This window comes from Falco rusticolus, chromosome 9 (genome assembly GCF_015220075.1).
Source record: "Falco rusticolus isolate bFalRus1 chromosome 9, bFalRus1.pri, whole genome shotgun sequence".
NCBI classification, from domain to species: Eukaryota; Metazoa; Chordata; class Aves; order Falconiformes; family Falconidae; genus Falco; species Falco rusticolus.
Window position 1 is genome coordinate 50,592,481 of NC_051195.1, and position 15,458 is coordinate 50,607,938.

The following is a 15,458-nucleotide window of genomic DNA, read 5'->3' on the forward strand; positions in this document are numbered from 1 at the left end:
GCCTGGCGGGGCGCCCGCCCCCTCCGCCGGTCACGTGGTGGGCGGCAGCGGCGGCCCAGGCCCGGCACCGGGAGGCGGCGGCGGCGGCGGCCGGGGTAGGTGGGGCTCGCGTTGCCGGCTGGGTCTCGTCCGCCCCATTCCCCCCCCGCCCTCTGGGACGCCCCTCTCCCGCCGCCACCCGGCGGCCCCGGCCCGCTCCCGCGGCGCCTGCGAGCCGCTGTGCGGGCACTGCCCCGCCGCCGCTCCGGGGCTCTGCCACCGCTCCCCGTCCCTGGTCGGCGAGGGGCGTTGCGGCAGCTGCGCCCCCTCACCGGCGCGCCCCTCCCTCGGCCGTCCCGGGCCGCGTCTGCCCCTGCCGCGCTGCCCTCCCGCCCCTCCAGGGGCCGCGGCCTCGGCGCGGGGCCGTCCGGCGGTGGGAGCGGTGGGAGCAGGGCCGGGCGCCGCCGGGTCCCGGGGCGGGCGGAGGGCGCCGGGCTGGGCCCGGCCTCGGCAGCCCCGGGGGTTGGGGGCGCCGGCCTGGCCCCTCCAGCCGAGGACACACTGGTGCCCCAGGGCCGCCGCGGCGGGGCCGTGCTGTGTCGGGCCGCGGGGGGCGGCGCTGAGGTACCGGCCGGGCGCCCGGTCCCCGCTCCGCGGCCGGGCCGTGCGGCTTGGCGCCTGTTGCTTCCATATGGATCCGGCGGTGTGGCGTTTCCCTGCGCCCAGACCCCTTTCCTGGCTTCACGTGCCGTAACGGGTGTTTCTCTCGGTAGTTTTGTACCTTCCCGGTGGCCGGGACGTGTATCCCACCGGGACCGCCCCCAGAGGAGCAGGGTTGGGGCTGGTTGTATCCGGGTGAAAACTGAGTGTAAACAGGCTGTGCTAAGTTGCTTTAAAAACACAGATCAGCAAGAATTAAGTGAAGGTCGGAGCGGTGGAAGTAGAGTTGGTGGGTTTCCTCGGTGTAGTTTTGCATGTTCTGGGCATCCTGGGGGAGAGAGGAGGAGGAAAAACACTCGGGAGAGGTTTGGAGAGAGGCAGCAGGTCATGGCTGCTAAAGACAAGTCAGAGACCCATATTGCGCACCTGTTTTGTTGTACAGTTATGGCTTGAGCTGTATTCCCAGTTTTATTCCTTTTGTTAAAGCACAACTTGATAGGATTCCTGACATTTTTGGCTACTTCATCAGAAAATGCAAACCTGCGTGGGCTAACCTATTGCCAGTTAAATTTCAGAAACATTGTATTTTCTTTAAAGGCCTCTGCTTCCCATTAAAAGGTCAAGGACCTGAGCAAACTTATTTTTGTGTACACAGTAAACAAATTAGCAAATGGAGCTTGGCACAGGAGTTTCCTTTCCTTTTCCAAGCCCACGTGCAGCCAGCTTTCACCAGCCTGCGCCCAACGTAACTCGCCTTTTTTCAGCTCTTTCACAGCATGTCTTTGCAGTGCTGTGTTTGCCTGGTGAGCGTAACTCCGTTTCTGTTTGAATCCTAATGAGAGAGGAGCTCCAGAAGTGTACAGAGCATCAGCTTCAGAGTTTGTTTAGCCGCTGGCCGTGCTGCCTTTATCCCAGCCTCCAGCCTGTGTTGTGTCCTTGTGTGTCCCAGCTCCCCTGTGCAGGCAGCCCCTGATGCCCATGGAGCGCCAGCGGATGAACCAGCCGTTCGGAGTTAATTCATTCCAGTGACATTCTTGTGATGGGTTAGCTAAGGCGGTGTCAGCATTTCTTTTATATACCATGGTTTCCCAGGACCTGCCGCGTGTTTCTGGGATTACAAGAGCCTAAAATTAGACTTTTGTCCCCTGAGCAGATAGTTCAAATTAAAAGCAAAATTATTTTGGCAATAGCTATGGATCTGTTAAGGACTGTTAACAAAGATTGCATTAGCTGAAGTGTTTTGTCTGGTGCCTGGTTTTGCATACAGTGTCTAATGATTCACTCACTCCTCTGCTCTTAGGAGGGGGGTGGAGGGGTGACATTTGAGGCAGCATATCTCCAAATAATGATACTGCTCTTCTGTCTGGCTATTGGGGTTAGCAAGAACATTTCTGGCTGTCAGTGTGTTTAAAGTGAGCAGAAAAGTTAGTATTGTGGTTGCTGTTTTTTATTAATCACTCTCTTTAGTCATCCTGAATCTTTATTTTCACGTGCAGTATTTCAGTGGCTTTTTTGCTTCATCTTGAGTGCAAAATACTTGTTGCATTCAAGGGTGAGTGTTGCACAGGGAAGGTGGGTAAAATCAAACATGTGATTATGCAAACTAATCACATGATAGGTGAGTTGCAAGTGATTGATCTTTCTTGTGTATTTGGGTTTTTTCTCCAAAGCCGCTGTAAGACACAGGCGGTGTGTATGTGCTCAAAAAAAGTCAAACTACAGCTCCTTTCCCATGTGTCTGTCAGTGTGACATCGCTTTTGCTCTTATGCTGCTCAGACTGAAACACCTGGCACGACTGCCTGTGATGACAGTGTTGTGCTGTAGTATTTTCCAGGCTTTTTTTCAGGATTCGCTGTGAATTTGTAAAACAGTAAGTGTACACTATGTGAATTGTGGAGGTAAAAAAGCCATAGGTGTCAAAGACTGTGAAGAGCTGAGTTCTAAAGAATGCTGGCTTATTTGTCATAACACAGCTTTGCAAAGTACGTTGGAAAGCTTCTGAGCTCTGCTACAAATTCCACTTGTCACCCACGCCAAGATGCTAATGATGAAAACTAGGAAAGCAGAACTTTGTAGGCTTAGATTGAACTGTACTGGCTATTATTGTTAAGCTGTGCATAAAGCCAGAGGAATACAAACAGAAAACTTGTTATTTTCAGTGAATCAGTTTGTATTGAATCAGTTAGCTCAGTGTCTTGGCTGCATGCTACCTCCTTGTTTTCCATGTTTTTTAACGTTATACTTAATGGTTGTGTATTTTAGGGTATAGAGGATCTAAGTTTATTTTGCATGCCGAGCTTTCTGACTTTGTTGTTCAAGGTAGCTTCTTGAATTATACTATTCTTCAGTAATTTAGTTCCTATTGTTATATTGTTCTTCTGTATCTGGTACATTCTTCATCAGATATACTGTTACTTTGGGGAACTGCTATAGGAATTGCAGCAGAAGTATAAAAGCTGAGAAAGATGTGAACAGGGAAAGAAATAATCTCTTTTCCTTTTTAGTTTGCATGCCTGTGCTCACGCTTTTTCTCTTTTCTACCCTGAAAACCCAAAACTTAAGCGTATTCTGTGTTGTATTCCCCTCTAAATTCACTACTAAAATGCATTTGCAGTTGACTTAAAGGTAACTGCTGTTTTAAACAGTCAGAAAAGTTCATGCTTGAAACACTGGGTTTTTTCTGCTTACCCTCTGGCTTTTAGTGTGGCTGTGGATGTTCCGAACACCAGAAAACAGGTGCTCCTTGGAAATGGAGCGAGACCAGCCGCAGTTATGAGTGCCTTGCTTCACTTGTTGCACGTCTCAAGGTGGCATTCGAGCGTCAGTCTCTTACAGTAATGCAAAATGGAAGGGGTTCTGGGTTTTCCTTATATACTGTTTGTTTTAAGCTCTTTTAAATTCATTCTGGCAGTACTTAAAAGGAAAAATTTGATCACAAGTTGCAGGTCAGGTGCCAAATACTTCGGAGAGGATAGGAAAGTAAAGGATAAATATTTTATAAATCTGTGTAACTAATCTTGAACTTTGATAGGTTTGTTTTCCAGTTTGAGATTTTAGCATGATGGATGGTGTCTTTGCTGTTCCTTTGCATGTTATCTTGAATAGAGTAAGGTAGGTTGCTGCTGTTTGGTTGCTTTAAAGGTAAATGAGAACAGTCCTTTACCAGATAGTTTGATTATTGCAGCACTGTATAGCAGCAGCAGTGAGGGTGATTTGCACTGAGAATTAGATTTTTAAATAAAACTGAAAGCAGTGACCCAAGAGCCAGCTGTGTTGACTTTCTCATTTTGCAGCTTTTTCTCATGATCTCTTTTGTGAGGAGAGGCTAGGGATACCCACTTATTTCTGTGCTCACCCACGTAACTAAGTTGGTAAAAATGTGCCTCTTGGTGTGCATTTTACCTAGATGCTCCATCTCCCGTAGAGGTGTAAAGGTGTCTTCCGGCAAATACTACGTTATTGTGGTGCAGTTTTATGTCAGGAACTAAACTATGCTGAATTCAAAAGATCATATTTTATTTATGTGGAAACCAAAGTCTCTTCCCATGTAAGGGATGAGACATTGGCTTCTTCTGAGAAACATTAAAACTTGAGATCTGGGGTCTTTTCCCCTACTTCTCTAAACTGGGGCAACAGGAAAAACTTCACATCTTAGGCAAGTTACAGGTATTACTGCAGAGCACTGTTACTGTTGCTCTTTGTTCTTGCTTTTTGATTCCAGAGGAGTAATAAGCCTGCCACACTTAATTGCTCTGCTGGGCTTTGATGTGTGCCCTTCTAGGCTGGCCCACATTTTAACGAGCTCATGGGCTTCCTGTTGTTGATTCTGCCATTGTGAATTTTCTGATTCAGGTAAAATGATCCGTGCAGTAATCTGCATGGAACAAACTGATAACAAGCAACAGAGGAAATAAAATGCATGCAAAGCAAAGTATGGGGATGTGGAAATTTTCATTAACTTCAGGCAATATTTCAGCATTTTTAGTGTTTTAAGACCTTGCTTTTGTACCTCAACTGTTGGAGCCTTAATCCAGCGAACCTCTGTGACTGATTCCAGCACGGCTGGGCCATTGAGCCTTGCTTGCTGGTACATCACTAATAAATAAGAGCTCCTTAGAGTAGTCTACTAACATTGTCCCCTTTCCTGTGCTCTCTTATCTTGTGTAATTTCAGTAAGAGTTTTGCTCAATGTTGGCAAAGTTGGACTAATTGAGAGCTTTTGTTGTTGCAATGCTGTATTGTGAAACCACCGTCGGGGTTAGGCTAAGCCAGCTGTGCCGCAGGATCAAGCGTGGTGTCTGTTTACACCGTGCTGCTAGAAGGAGGAGTATGGAAAAGCATGGCATGCTTTTTCTTTAATTGAAGTTAATGTTGATGAAAGGTGTCAGATTGAAAGACTTTGGATACAGCTGAAATTAACACTTGGAGATGGATGTACTATACCAAAATAAATTACTAAACTGATCCTTGCCTAGATGATCTTTACAGCTGCTTGCGATCAAAGTCCGCTCTTCTATTCATGCCGTCTTTGTGTGGCATATAAGTTTGCACTGTTTGAATGGAAACAGTAAAGCTAAAGGCATCTTAGGTGTTTGAAGCTTGTTTTTAATCTGTTTCAGAATATTTGATTTAGTAATTTTCAGGTGATCTGTGTATTATATATAGATGGTGCAATAGGGAATTAGAAATGTTTTAATATGAATTCTTTTAAAAAAAAAGCATCTTTAGAAATGAGAACTCTGACCTGTCTTTAAGGTACATGCAAGTAATACTAGCTAGACACACACAGTGAGTAAAACTTTTCAAAATACCTACATTTCTCAGCCAGTAATTCTCATTTCAAGTCAGTGGATCTTAAAATGTTTTTTGAAAGGTTATCTAAATAACTTAAATGCCTTTGAAAATGAAACCCAATAATCATAGGTATATTGTTACTCATGAACAACCCACATCTGTGCTTCCTCTTATGCATTGCTTCAGTTGTCCACTGAAACACATTTCAGGACCACAGAGTGACTCAATTGGTAAAGTAATCAGGTTAAAAATAACCCAGAGGGGAAAAAAAAATAATTGTTATCCTCCTGGCAGGTTTCATTTCATATTAGTGGCTGTGGAGGGAAGGGTATTGATAGAAATAAAAGCAGGCTTTGCTATTTTTGGTGCATTGTTCTTGGTTGAGGGACGAATGCGATGATTCTCCGCTGTTTGGTGCTCTGCTGGAAGCCAGGTTGGGACAGGGCTCCACCAAACGCAGGGCGGAACCTCAGGCTGAAAAAGCACTTGGGTTTGGTCGTGCTTGGGAGTATGTAAAGACTCGAGCCATTGTGATAAGGGTATATTTGGGTTTCTGGGAATTTTTGTCACCCATTTTTATCACAGCAGTCTGTTTTGAGCCATGGATTCTGAGAATCTGTGCTGTAGAGTTCAAGGTGTACAGATGAACTTCACCTTTTGTTCCTTTCTTCACATGCCTCTCAGTGCCAGTTCCAGCTTTTTAAAATCCTCTGTTGGCTCAGATTCTCAGTACTGATCCAGCCTACGCTGTTCTTCCTGCTTCTTGGAAATCTTTTCTTTTATTGTTCTTTACAGTACAGAAGATTCAGCATGGATTCATAAAATTCTGTATGTCCCAAGGTTTTAGAGCATCCTTCCACATCTAATTCTTGTTTTGGGGCAAAAGAACGAGACCGCAGCATACAGTGAGATCTGATAGCTACAAAAGTCATTCTTGCATGACCATAGGTGAAGGCAGATTATCTGAGGAAAGTAATGGACTCTATAGCTCTGGCCTTAACACGAGTCCTTTGTCAGCAGGTGTAGTGTGTGTTCCAGGGGCCTGTTTGGTGCTGTGTGTAGAAAGTGGTGCCTGACATCATAATGAAATACTGCAAAAAGGTCTATTAACTTCCCTTTTGTGGGCTATGGAAACCAGTGCTCTGATAGTGGCATGCTTCTGAGCAAAATCAGAGCAGGACTGTGAGCGTACACTGACAGAAGAGCTGCCACTCGGTTATGCTGTCAGATGTGTTACTTCTTATAACTAGTTGGCAGGTTTCTGAAAAGAGCGTTTTAGGATGAAGTTTTATATAAGTATTTTTATGATTTTTGTTTTTCAGGAGTTTATAACATATTTAATCTCATTCATGAATCGAACTTCCTTTTTAAGTCATGGATGACAAGGCTTCTGTTGGAAAAATCAGTGTCTCTTCAGACTCGGTATCCACTCTTAACAGTGAAGATTTTGTCTTGGTTTCCAGGCAAGGGGATGAAACACCATCTACAAATAATGGTAGTGATGATGAAAAAACAGGACTGAAGGTAAGAATCAATAACCTGAGTTTCTTCCCTATCCTTCTAAAACTAACCATAGAGAGCTTAAAGAGGGACTTCTTTATTGTGGAAAACTTGACGGAAGGGAGAACTTATTCAAGAATTGATTTTGCCAGTAATTTTTGCGTTACTGTTGCTGATGTCAGAGGTGGTAATTAGGTTTTGAGTAAAATCTCTCTCCATCACTACCTGTGGGGTTTTTCCCACTTGGCAGAATCGGTCATGAAGTGCTTAGGATGAAACAGACTGATTGTCAAGAACTTGGAACCATGATTTTGTCACAGCTTTCAGATAAGCAATGCTGTCATACACTTGATTTGACCATATCTGTTAATTCAAACATATATTAAAGTTTTCCCCAATGTGAAATGTTCTCTTTAAGAAATGTAGAAGTGGAGTTATAACTAACAACTTGGCATGAATCTGAGAACACAAGCCTACATGGTAGGCTTGTGTGAATTGGAGGGGCATTGACATCTTCTCACTTTTAAAAAGTGCTGTTCTGAAAAGAGACCTTTGTCACTCTTTTTTTTTTTATTCCCCTTTACTTAAAGAAAATCTTTCATCCCAATTTAAGCAAAGCAACGCAAGTAAGGTGAACACTCCAAATTCCATCATTTTAATGCGTGGAAAACTGGATCTTTCCTAGAGTGAGTCAAATTAGTGTGGTCTTTGTGGGAGATGGAAAGATATTCCACCATTGCAAGAGTCTGATATTGACAATCACATCTATGTCTTAAAAATAGTGTCTTTAAAGGTGATAAGAAATTGCGTGTTCTGCGTGTTGGACTGAGTGTTCCTCTTTTCCTTAACAGCAATTGTAACAGAGACTTTATTGAACGTTTCTTGATGCTTTTGCTCATCTTGCTTTTACCTCCCAGCTGCTTTGTTTTTCTTGCATTCCTTTGAGTCCTGGACAATACATGCCATTTCAGTGGCTATTTTCTTTTACATAGGACTTCAAGCTAATTCTATTAGTTAAGAGTCTCAAGATCTTACTTTCATTTAATCTGGCAAAAATGTTCCCTTATGTTTTATTGCTAATGCAGAAGATCGCCACTTTTACATTACAGGATAGTCTAAAAAAATTTGAAATTTTCTTGAACAATCACAGGTGATCTGTGAAAAAAGACTGTAACCTCATGCTTGGCTTTCTAGATGCTGCAAATACCAGCAGCTATAAATACTTAAGAATTCAGAATAGTCTCCATGGTGGTGCTTACCTTGGGAATGCTTACGTGTAGCTCCCAAAGTTGTGATGCATCGTTTGAGACCCCAGGAGAACAGACACAGTCAACCAGATTTTCCATTCCATCCTGTTATTCCCAAGGAAAATTTGGAAACATGGAATGCTGTAGTCTGCAACACTTCTTGCTCCACGGGGGAGCTATTTGTATTGCTGGTCTAACGATTGCCTTGTGGCTGTCCTGCAGTGTTTCTAGGACATGCTATATCTTGTTTAGTACAACCAAAGAAATTGAAGAGACTTGTATATAAAGTCATCTTCATAAAGCTTGTAAATATTTCAGAGAAGAATATCCTTAATCAATTTCAAACTGACTCCTGAAGCTTATTTCTTAAATTTTGCTCATGTGTTTGCTTCCAAAGTGGTTTATAAAATGCTGGCTACAGGTATGCTCTTTCTCTTGATAAAGAAAGAAGAATGTTAACGTTGCTGCCTCCTGATCATCAATGATTGTAATATAAAGTTATGCTGTTCCCTGATTTGGCACTGAATGTCACAGAGCTTTGCAGGTCTTAAAAGATCAGGTGCTTTATGAATTTGGTGCCAAGACTGAGCACAGTCCTTGAACAAAGTGATTCCCCTTGAGCCTTTCAGTATTGTGGCATTTGAGAGTATGTGTGGTTTGAGTATGTGCTCTTGGGCTGTTGGCTGCAGTCGGAGCAATGGATGGAAGTGTACAACCTTGGGTACGCAGGCTGAGTTCTCCCACACAGGGATCTTCCTGTTAACCTCCCTCCTTCTGCTTAAGGAGGTGAAAACTTGTAACAGAGGAAACAGGAAGACTTTTTAGCTGTTCTTAGGGACAGGCATTGTCTTTTGGTATTGTTCTACAAGAAGAGAGACATACTGCCATAGAACATGGCTTTGTTCTTGGTGTCTTTTTTTTTTTTTTTTTTAAGCTTGCAAATAGTGATTCAGTAGTCAGTTGTACCCTATTAAACTGTTTGTTGTGTGTGTGGGTAAGTGGAGTTGTGAAGGTTGTCAGAGGTATGTTAAAAGTACTGTCACTGTGATATCTAAAGCTGTTTAAATAGTATATGGAAAATTAATATTAACAGTACAACATGAGAACTGAAGTTGTATATTTCATAGGAACAAATGAGATGAGTTTTTTCCAGAAGCAATTGCTTTGGTACTTACAGGGAAGTCAGTTTGTTTGTATATGTCAAAACCCATTTGCTTTGATGTACCCACTAAGAAAAGCAAACTTTTTTTTTTTGAGCAGGTGTCCTCTTCTGGTGTTTTATTTGTTTAGAAAAGCAGTTTGAGGATCTTTCATTTGCTAAGCGCAGTCTGAGGATGGTGCTACAAGTTTAGGCTTGTGTTTGCTGAATGCCATAGGCTGTGAAATTTGTATATCAAACCTAAGGCTCTCACTTCAAATTTGTTGATATGGTATGGTTTGAAGTAATAGTGCTGTGAACTGAATTAATGCATGTTTTTATTTTTGTCCTTTCTAAAGTCCAGAGAAATATTTCTTTTAATAGAATCAGGAACTGTGGGTTTTTTCAGTTGGTCATAATTAATAAGTGTGTTTTTTGCTTTTTGTCTGTGCTGAAGTACTTGGTTCAGTTTGAAGAGGAGTTGTCAGTGGTTGTTTTCCAGAAATACAATTTGCTAGCTGTCTCTGCGTTCTGGTATTGTGTCCCTGTCTGCTTTCACCCCCGCCAGTGGGACTGAGCTGGGTTTTCGAAAGCCTGGCTCCTGGAGCACGCTGTTGGAGTTGCTGAGCGGCACGGTGCAGTGAGACCTCTCGCAGCCGAGGCCAGCAGCACGTGCATCAGGAGAACGGAATAAACTACACTGCTAGTAAATCCCCCATGTAGCTGTAATGGAAGTTTGCTACATCTTATTTAAAGGTTCAGTAAAATTATTTTTCAGTTTTATGAGAAATGGAGAAAACAATGATTAGGGTAAATGGTTTCTCTCCTCTATCTCAAGCAAACCTATGTGATGTGTTGCCTGGGGACACCTTGTGTCCTCCCTTCTGCCCTGAGTTCTGCACTCTGTTCTGCTGCCTGTTACGGGTTTTTGGGTTGCAATAAAGTTCTGAGCATGTTTACGTCTTAATGTACGCTGTTCCCATGATGTGGTGAATTTATATGGTTGCATAAGGGACTTTGGTTGATGGAAAGTCAGTCTTGGTTTGTGTTTTAGGCCTCGTTTCTTGGGCAGCTGCTTTGTTGCACTTGACTGTGAGAACAGCAGAGCTCCTCCAGCCCAAACGTGCATTTACTGTGGCTCTCGGAACTCTTTCTGAGGGTAGCCTGGGCTGAGAAGGAAGGCTTTCTTGGAGGGATCCTTTTAAATTAACTTCTTAAATTAAGATTTTGATGAGAAGGTTTTAGAATATTTGAGACTGATTTTTTTTAACAAGTATTTATCTCCTGTCACACCGTAAAAACTTGGACTCGTATTTTACCTGTCACTACTGTTTTTGGGAGCTTCTATTTTCAAGGTCATGTTTTATAGGGCAGTATCTAGATAAAGTAATTGATACAGTTTAGTTTACCAAATACAGTGGATCACCGTTCAGACTTTTTTGGCTTGTAATCTTAATGGAATAGAACATTTTTCATGTGCATTTTATGTTCATACCATTACAACATTTAATTCTCACTGGATATAAATTCCTCCCCTTTCTTTCCCAAACCCAGACTGACATCTGTTTAATCACTGTGCGGAAAAACATATGAGATGCATTTTTGCCAGAACGAATTTTAACTTCAAGTGTCATAGAAAACGCGACCTGTAAACTAGAAGTTGCTTTAGGGTTTTTATAGATAGGCTTTAACAGCGCTGGCAGGACATCATAGTTGATTCATTACATTTTGTTGCAAGACATGTAAACTGTGTGCAGTAAAGTAGTATGGTGCATCTTCCATCATCATCATCACCTTTCTGACAAATGCCTGCAAGGACCTGAGTAATCAACTTGATAGTTAAAAGGATTATGCCTTTGACCACATGCTTGTACAAGATTTTCCATTGCTTCCATGATGAATTGTGCAAATGAATACTAAAATTATTGGGAGGAAAATGCAAATCTGTGGAATCCTATAACTAGTTATTGATGCTTCTATGGATGTACAGCTGAGTAAGGCAATTACTCTGTCCTGCTCCTGGCAGATGATCCCAGATGGTACGTGGATGTATTTTAATCCATACTAAAAAATTACTTTGAGCATGAGTTTCAAGAGCATAAACATCTCACAGGTTTTTGTTGCTGCTGTTTAGATTCTGTAGTAAACCAGTTGCTAGGTTATTACTTTTTTAATGTCTCTTCTGCCTCTAGGATCTTGTGTGCTTGCTGGTTTTTTTTTCATGACCTGTGAATTTCATGTTATGTCTACTTTCTTCTGAAGAATAGGGATCTGGAACTTCTCTTCTCTTAAAGTAATTGTATTTTGCTCTATTCTAGAGTAATTCCAGGTCAGAAGTTTCTGTTCTTTGTTAATATTCTTGTGCATTAGTTATTTTTCACCAGAAAACTAATATGCAGTTTGCACCTTTAGTGCAATGCAGATAGAGGCTGCAGATACGGATAATTATTTGGAGATTGTGAGTCTGAGTGTGAAAGAGAAGACAGTAAGTAAGCTTCATGTTTCTTTGTTTTCCCCTCTAAACTGAGAAGTTTGTCTGTCTTTGGGGATGTGAAGGATGTAACCATATGTCAGAATTCTGACTTGGCTGAGAAACCTCTAATGTCACTGTAATTATTCCTGAGATATGCCTGGTGGAAATGCACATACAAATATTTAAGTGACATCTGATGTTTTACTCGGTACATTTAATTATTTGTAAGGCTAATCTGCCTACATGAAGGCGTTCTATTATCTGTTCCAGTGTTACTTCAGCTATCTTAGCTGGACTTCAGGTTGATTTATTTACAGTTAAAATGTGAGAACCTGGGTGGTTCCTTTAGGTACTTTCGAGTTAATTTAATTTTCTACCGTGAGATGCTAGTTTTGAGGCAGATGGAATTTGCTTTAATACTGAGATTGTGTTACGGGCAGGTTTCAGTCTGCTCTGTGTTCTTCCTCCTGTTTTTAACTACTTCCTTTCTTTACCATCCTATTTTACAGATTTTTTTTAAAAAGAAAGTTTTCTTTAGTAAGATTTCATTGACATTCTTTTTAAGAACTTGGGCTAGTTGCACAATTTGGATTTTATTAGCTTGCATGTAGCGTCTTAAGTCGGTAGGCTTACAGATGCATAAGGATATAGAAATGCATATCTGCTCGTAGGGTTGAGGTTTGGTGCCAACAATAATAACCAGCAGCAGCTCAAGTGTTGGAACAAAGTACCTTTCTCTGACTTCCATCTGGTAAAACACTTCTGTAAACTCATTTCCATGTGTGATTTCTAAACTACGTAAAGCATCAGTCACTTCCCAAATAATTGCAGAAGAATAGACAAAGGGTTTCCTCAGATACAGTACCTAAGAGTTTCCTGAAATTAATGTCTTCGTGCTCTTTTTAGCTTAGGACATAATTTTGCACCATTTAGGTTGCTTCATGCTTTCACATTGACTTCAGTGAGCCAAGTCAGGCTGTAGATGAGTGTTAGGAATTAAAACACTACCTCTTCTCCTCAGCGTGATGGCAGGATCCTGTTCCAGATTCTTCTCGTCCTGTGAAACCTTGCTATCTTGCCCATGGACCACATAGCATATTTAATTATGTTTGGCCCTTTCTGGTACTGTTCTGAGAATTGTTATGGACCATTGGGCTGTGGCCAGCTCTAAGTTTCTTCCGTCATAAGCTAGTCTTTGTAGTTGGTGATTAAAGACTACTTTGAAAGTAATCTCACTTTTCCCAGTGCTAGAAAATTCCTGCTTTGAGCTTGTTGATTTGTTAAAGCATGTTACAGTTTGTGTTTACAGTTGCAACTACGTTAAATTTGTTAACTGCTGCTTTGGTTGGCAGAAAAAGCCGTATGAATGACCCTGTGCCTGAGGGGGTTGTTTTTCTGGTTTGGTGTTTGTTTGTTTTTTTTCATTTGAACAGTCTTTTTTTGTGTCCCAACTCTGTTTGTGGCTCTTAGATTGTGGGGAATGGAAGCGAACAGCAGCTGCAGAGGGAGCTTGAAGACGTGCTGATGGACCCACCCATGGAAGATCAGTCAAGTGACCGGGACCATGGAGAAGAAGTTAGAACTGATGGAGATGGGGAAGAACCTGTTGTCCTTGAAGCTTCAGCATCCTCTACCATTAACCCCGTGTTGGTGGCAGGACTCCAGAAACCAGAAATGAGTTTGCCAGTGAAACCATCCCAGGGAGGTTAGGAAAAAAAAAAAGGGGGGGGGGGGGGGGAAATGCCTGGTGGTATCAAGAATGAGCTAGCTTTCTGTGGGGAAAGGAAGGAGAATGTAGGTATGGGTGTGTCCACCAGCCTTTCCCCGTTTTTCCCGTTATAATCACCTAGTGTGGTAAATGTCACGTTATGTGATACAAGAGCTAACATATGCTGAACTGTCCTCTCCTGAAAACACTTGTACTAGCCTTGAGGTGTGTGCAGAAATGTCATGGTTACTTGCCTGGCTGTGTAAAATACTGGTCTGTTTAGCTCGTCTGTGCAATCTTACTGCTGTAATGAAAACTGGTGCACTGATACGTAAAAGAAGGCCTCTGAGTGAACTGGTTGTAGAGTTGGGATAGCTGCGTTGTGCTCTGCCACCAGTAACTGGCTCTCAGGCAGGGTTTCCCTGCAGTGTATTGGCCTGACCTGACTTGCTGTGATGTGTTTCTTGGTTGCTTTTGTCGTTTAGCTAGTTATGACTCAATCTGATAATTTCCTTATGTATGCCTTGTCTTGCTTCTTACCTTCAACTTTGTGTCTCACCCTAGACTGTGAGGATTTAAGCCCTTTTACACCTATGACAGATGAGGACAGCGTGGTGTTTAGTAAGCTCACCTACTTAGGCTGTGCCTCTGTGAATGCTCCGCGCAGTGAAGTGGAAGCCCTCAGGATGATGTCCATCTTACGAAGCCAGTGCCAGATTTCTTTAGATGTGACTCTGTCAGTGCCTAATGTCTCTGAAGGAACGGTGAGGTATGGAGCTCCCTCAGGTGTACTCTGTGACTGTGTGCATTTTAATCTTACTTAATTTTAGCAAAGGAAACAAGCTACCCGTTTACCTGGAAGGAGACATGAGCAACTTCGAATTTCATTTAGAGGAAAAAGCAGGTTGTAAAGAGATCTGAAAAAAGCGATGCTTTGAGTTTGTTTACCAAAGACATTTTTTGTCCCAAGGATCAGTATGAAATATTATGATGATCCAAGGTGTCTCCAAAGCTGTAGTGGGAGTGCTTATTGATGAACACTTTGGAAATAGCCTTGGAAATACTTAGTTTGTAGAGCTGGAAAATGGCTGATAGACAAGGCTTAACAGGGAGGAGGCTATCCATTGCTGCATATTAGTGTAGCTTTTGGAACCCTGTGGCCTTAAAACTTTGGGGAAATTATTTGTGGAAATGACTGTTGTATTGTACTTTTTTATGCTGTTCAATTTAAATATAATTATTCTGGTCAAGCTGTGCAGTAAATGACAGGAGCTAGTTTCTTTGTGATGTACTTTCTCCAGTAGTGCTTGAATTATTAAAGCTTGCAAGTTAATATTTGGCTGAAATAATTCTTATAAAGGTGCAAGCTTTGTTTTTTTCCCTCTCTCTTTTAACAGACTTTTAGATCCTCAGACAAACACAGAAATAGCAAATTACCCAATCTATAAAATCCTTTTCTGTGTACGAGGGCATGATGGAACCCCTGAAAGTGATTGCTTTGCTTTCACTGAAAGCCACTACAATGCAGAACTCTTCAGGATTCATGTCTTCCGATGTGAAATCCAAGAGGCTGTAAGTTGAATCTTTTTGTCAGAGGATACTTATGTATATGTAAATGTTATTACTGAAATGAAGTATTTCAGGCACTTCAGAAGTAATGTAGTTCATCACTTTGGACTTGTTTCTACCCCAAGTTAATTATAGAAACCTATATGATATGAATATAATCATATTATTATGATTATTATTATTATTATAATCATATATGATATGAAATAAGAACACACATTTAATAGTTTATCCTTCTAAGAAGTGTAGAAAAGCAGTTAATTAGATGCTGAAAATGAATTATTTTCATATAATTACTTCTCATTCTATTTTTCAGTGAAAATTCAGGTCGGTTTCAGCTGCTGCATTCTGTATGTCTGTAGTTTTCTGATCTTTCTTTGGTGCTGTCT

General features: G+C 41.9%; 1 protein-coding gene across 2 annotated transcripts in view; it reads left to right on the top strand.

Moving 5' to 3' along the window:
* The first annotated feature begins 2 nt into the window (after positions 1 to 2).
* Positions 3 to 15,458, top strand: part of RABGAP1 (RAB GTPase activating protein 1) — a 74,319-nt gene continuing 58,863 nt past the window's right edge. Inside the window, exons 1-5 of one of the 2 annotated variants that reach the window (XM_037400411.1) lie at positions 3 to 95; positions 6,757 to 6,958; positions 13,263 to 13,497; positions 14,065 to 14,269; positions 14,898 to 15,072. In XM_037400411.1, coding sequence (XP_037256308.1) covers positions 6,809 to 6,958; positions 13,263 to 13,497; positions 14,065 to 14,269; positions 14,898 to 15,072 — 765 coding nt within the window. In that variant the 5' untranslated portion in view covers positions 3 to 95; positions 6,757 to 6,808. The remainder of the gene's footprint in view (positions 96 to 6,756; positions 6,959 to 13,262; positions 13,498 to 14,064; positions 14,270 to 14,897; positions 15,073 to 15,458) is intronic. The other variant, XM_037400412.1, reaches the window with a different exon arrangement.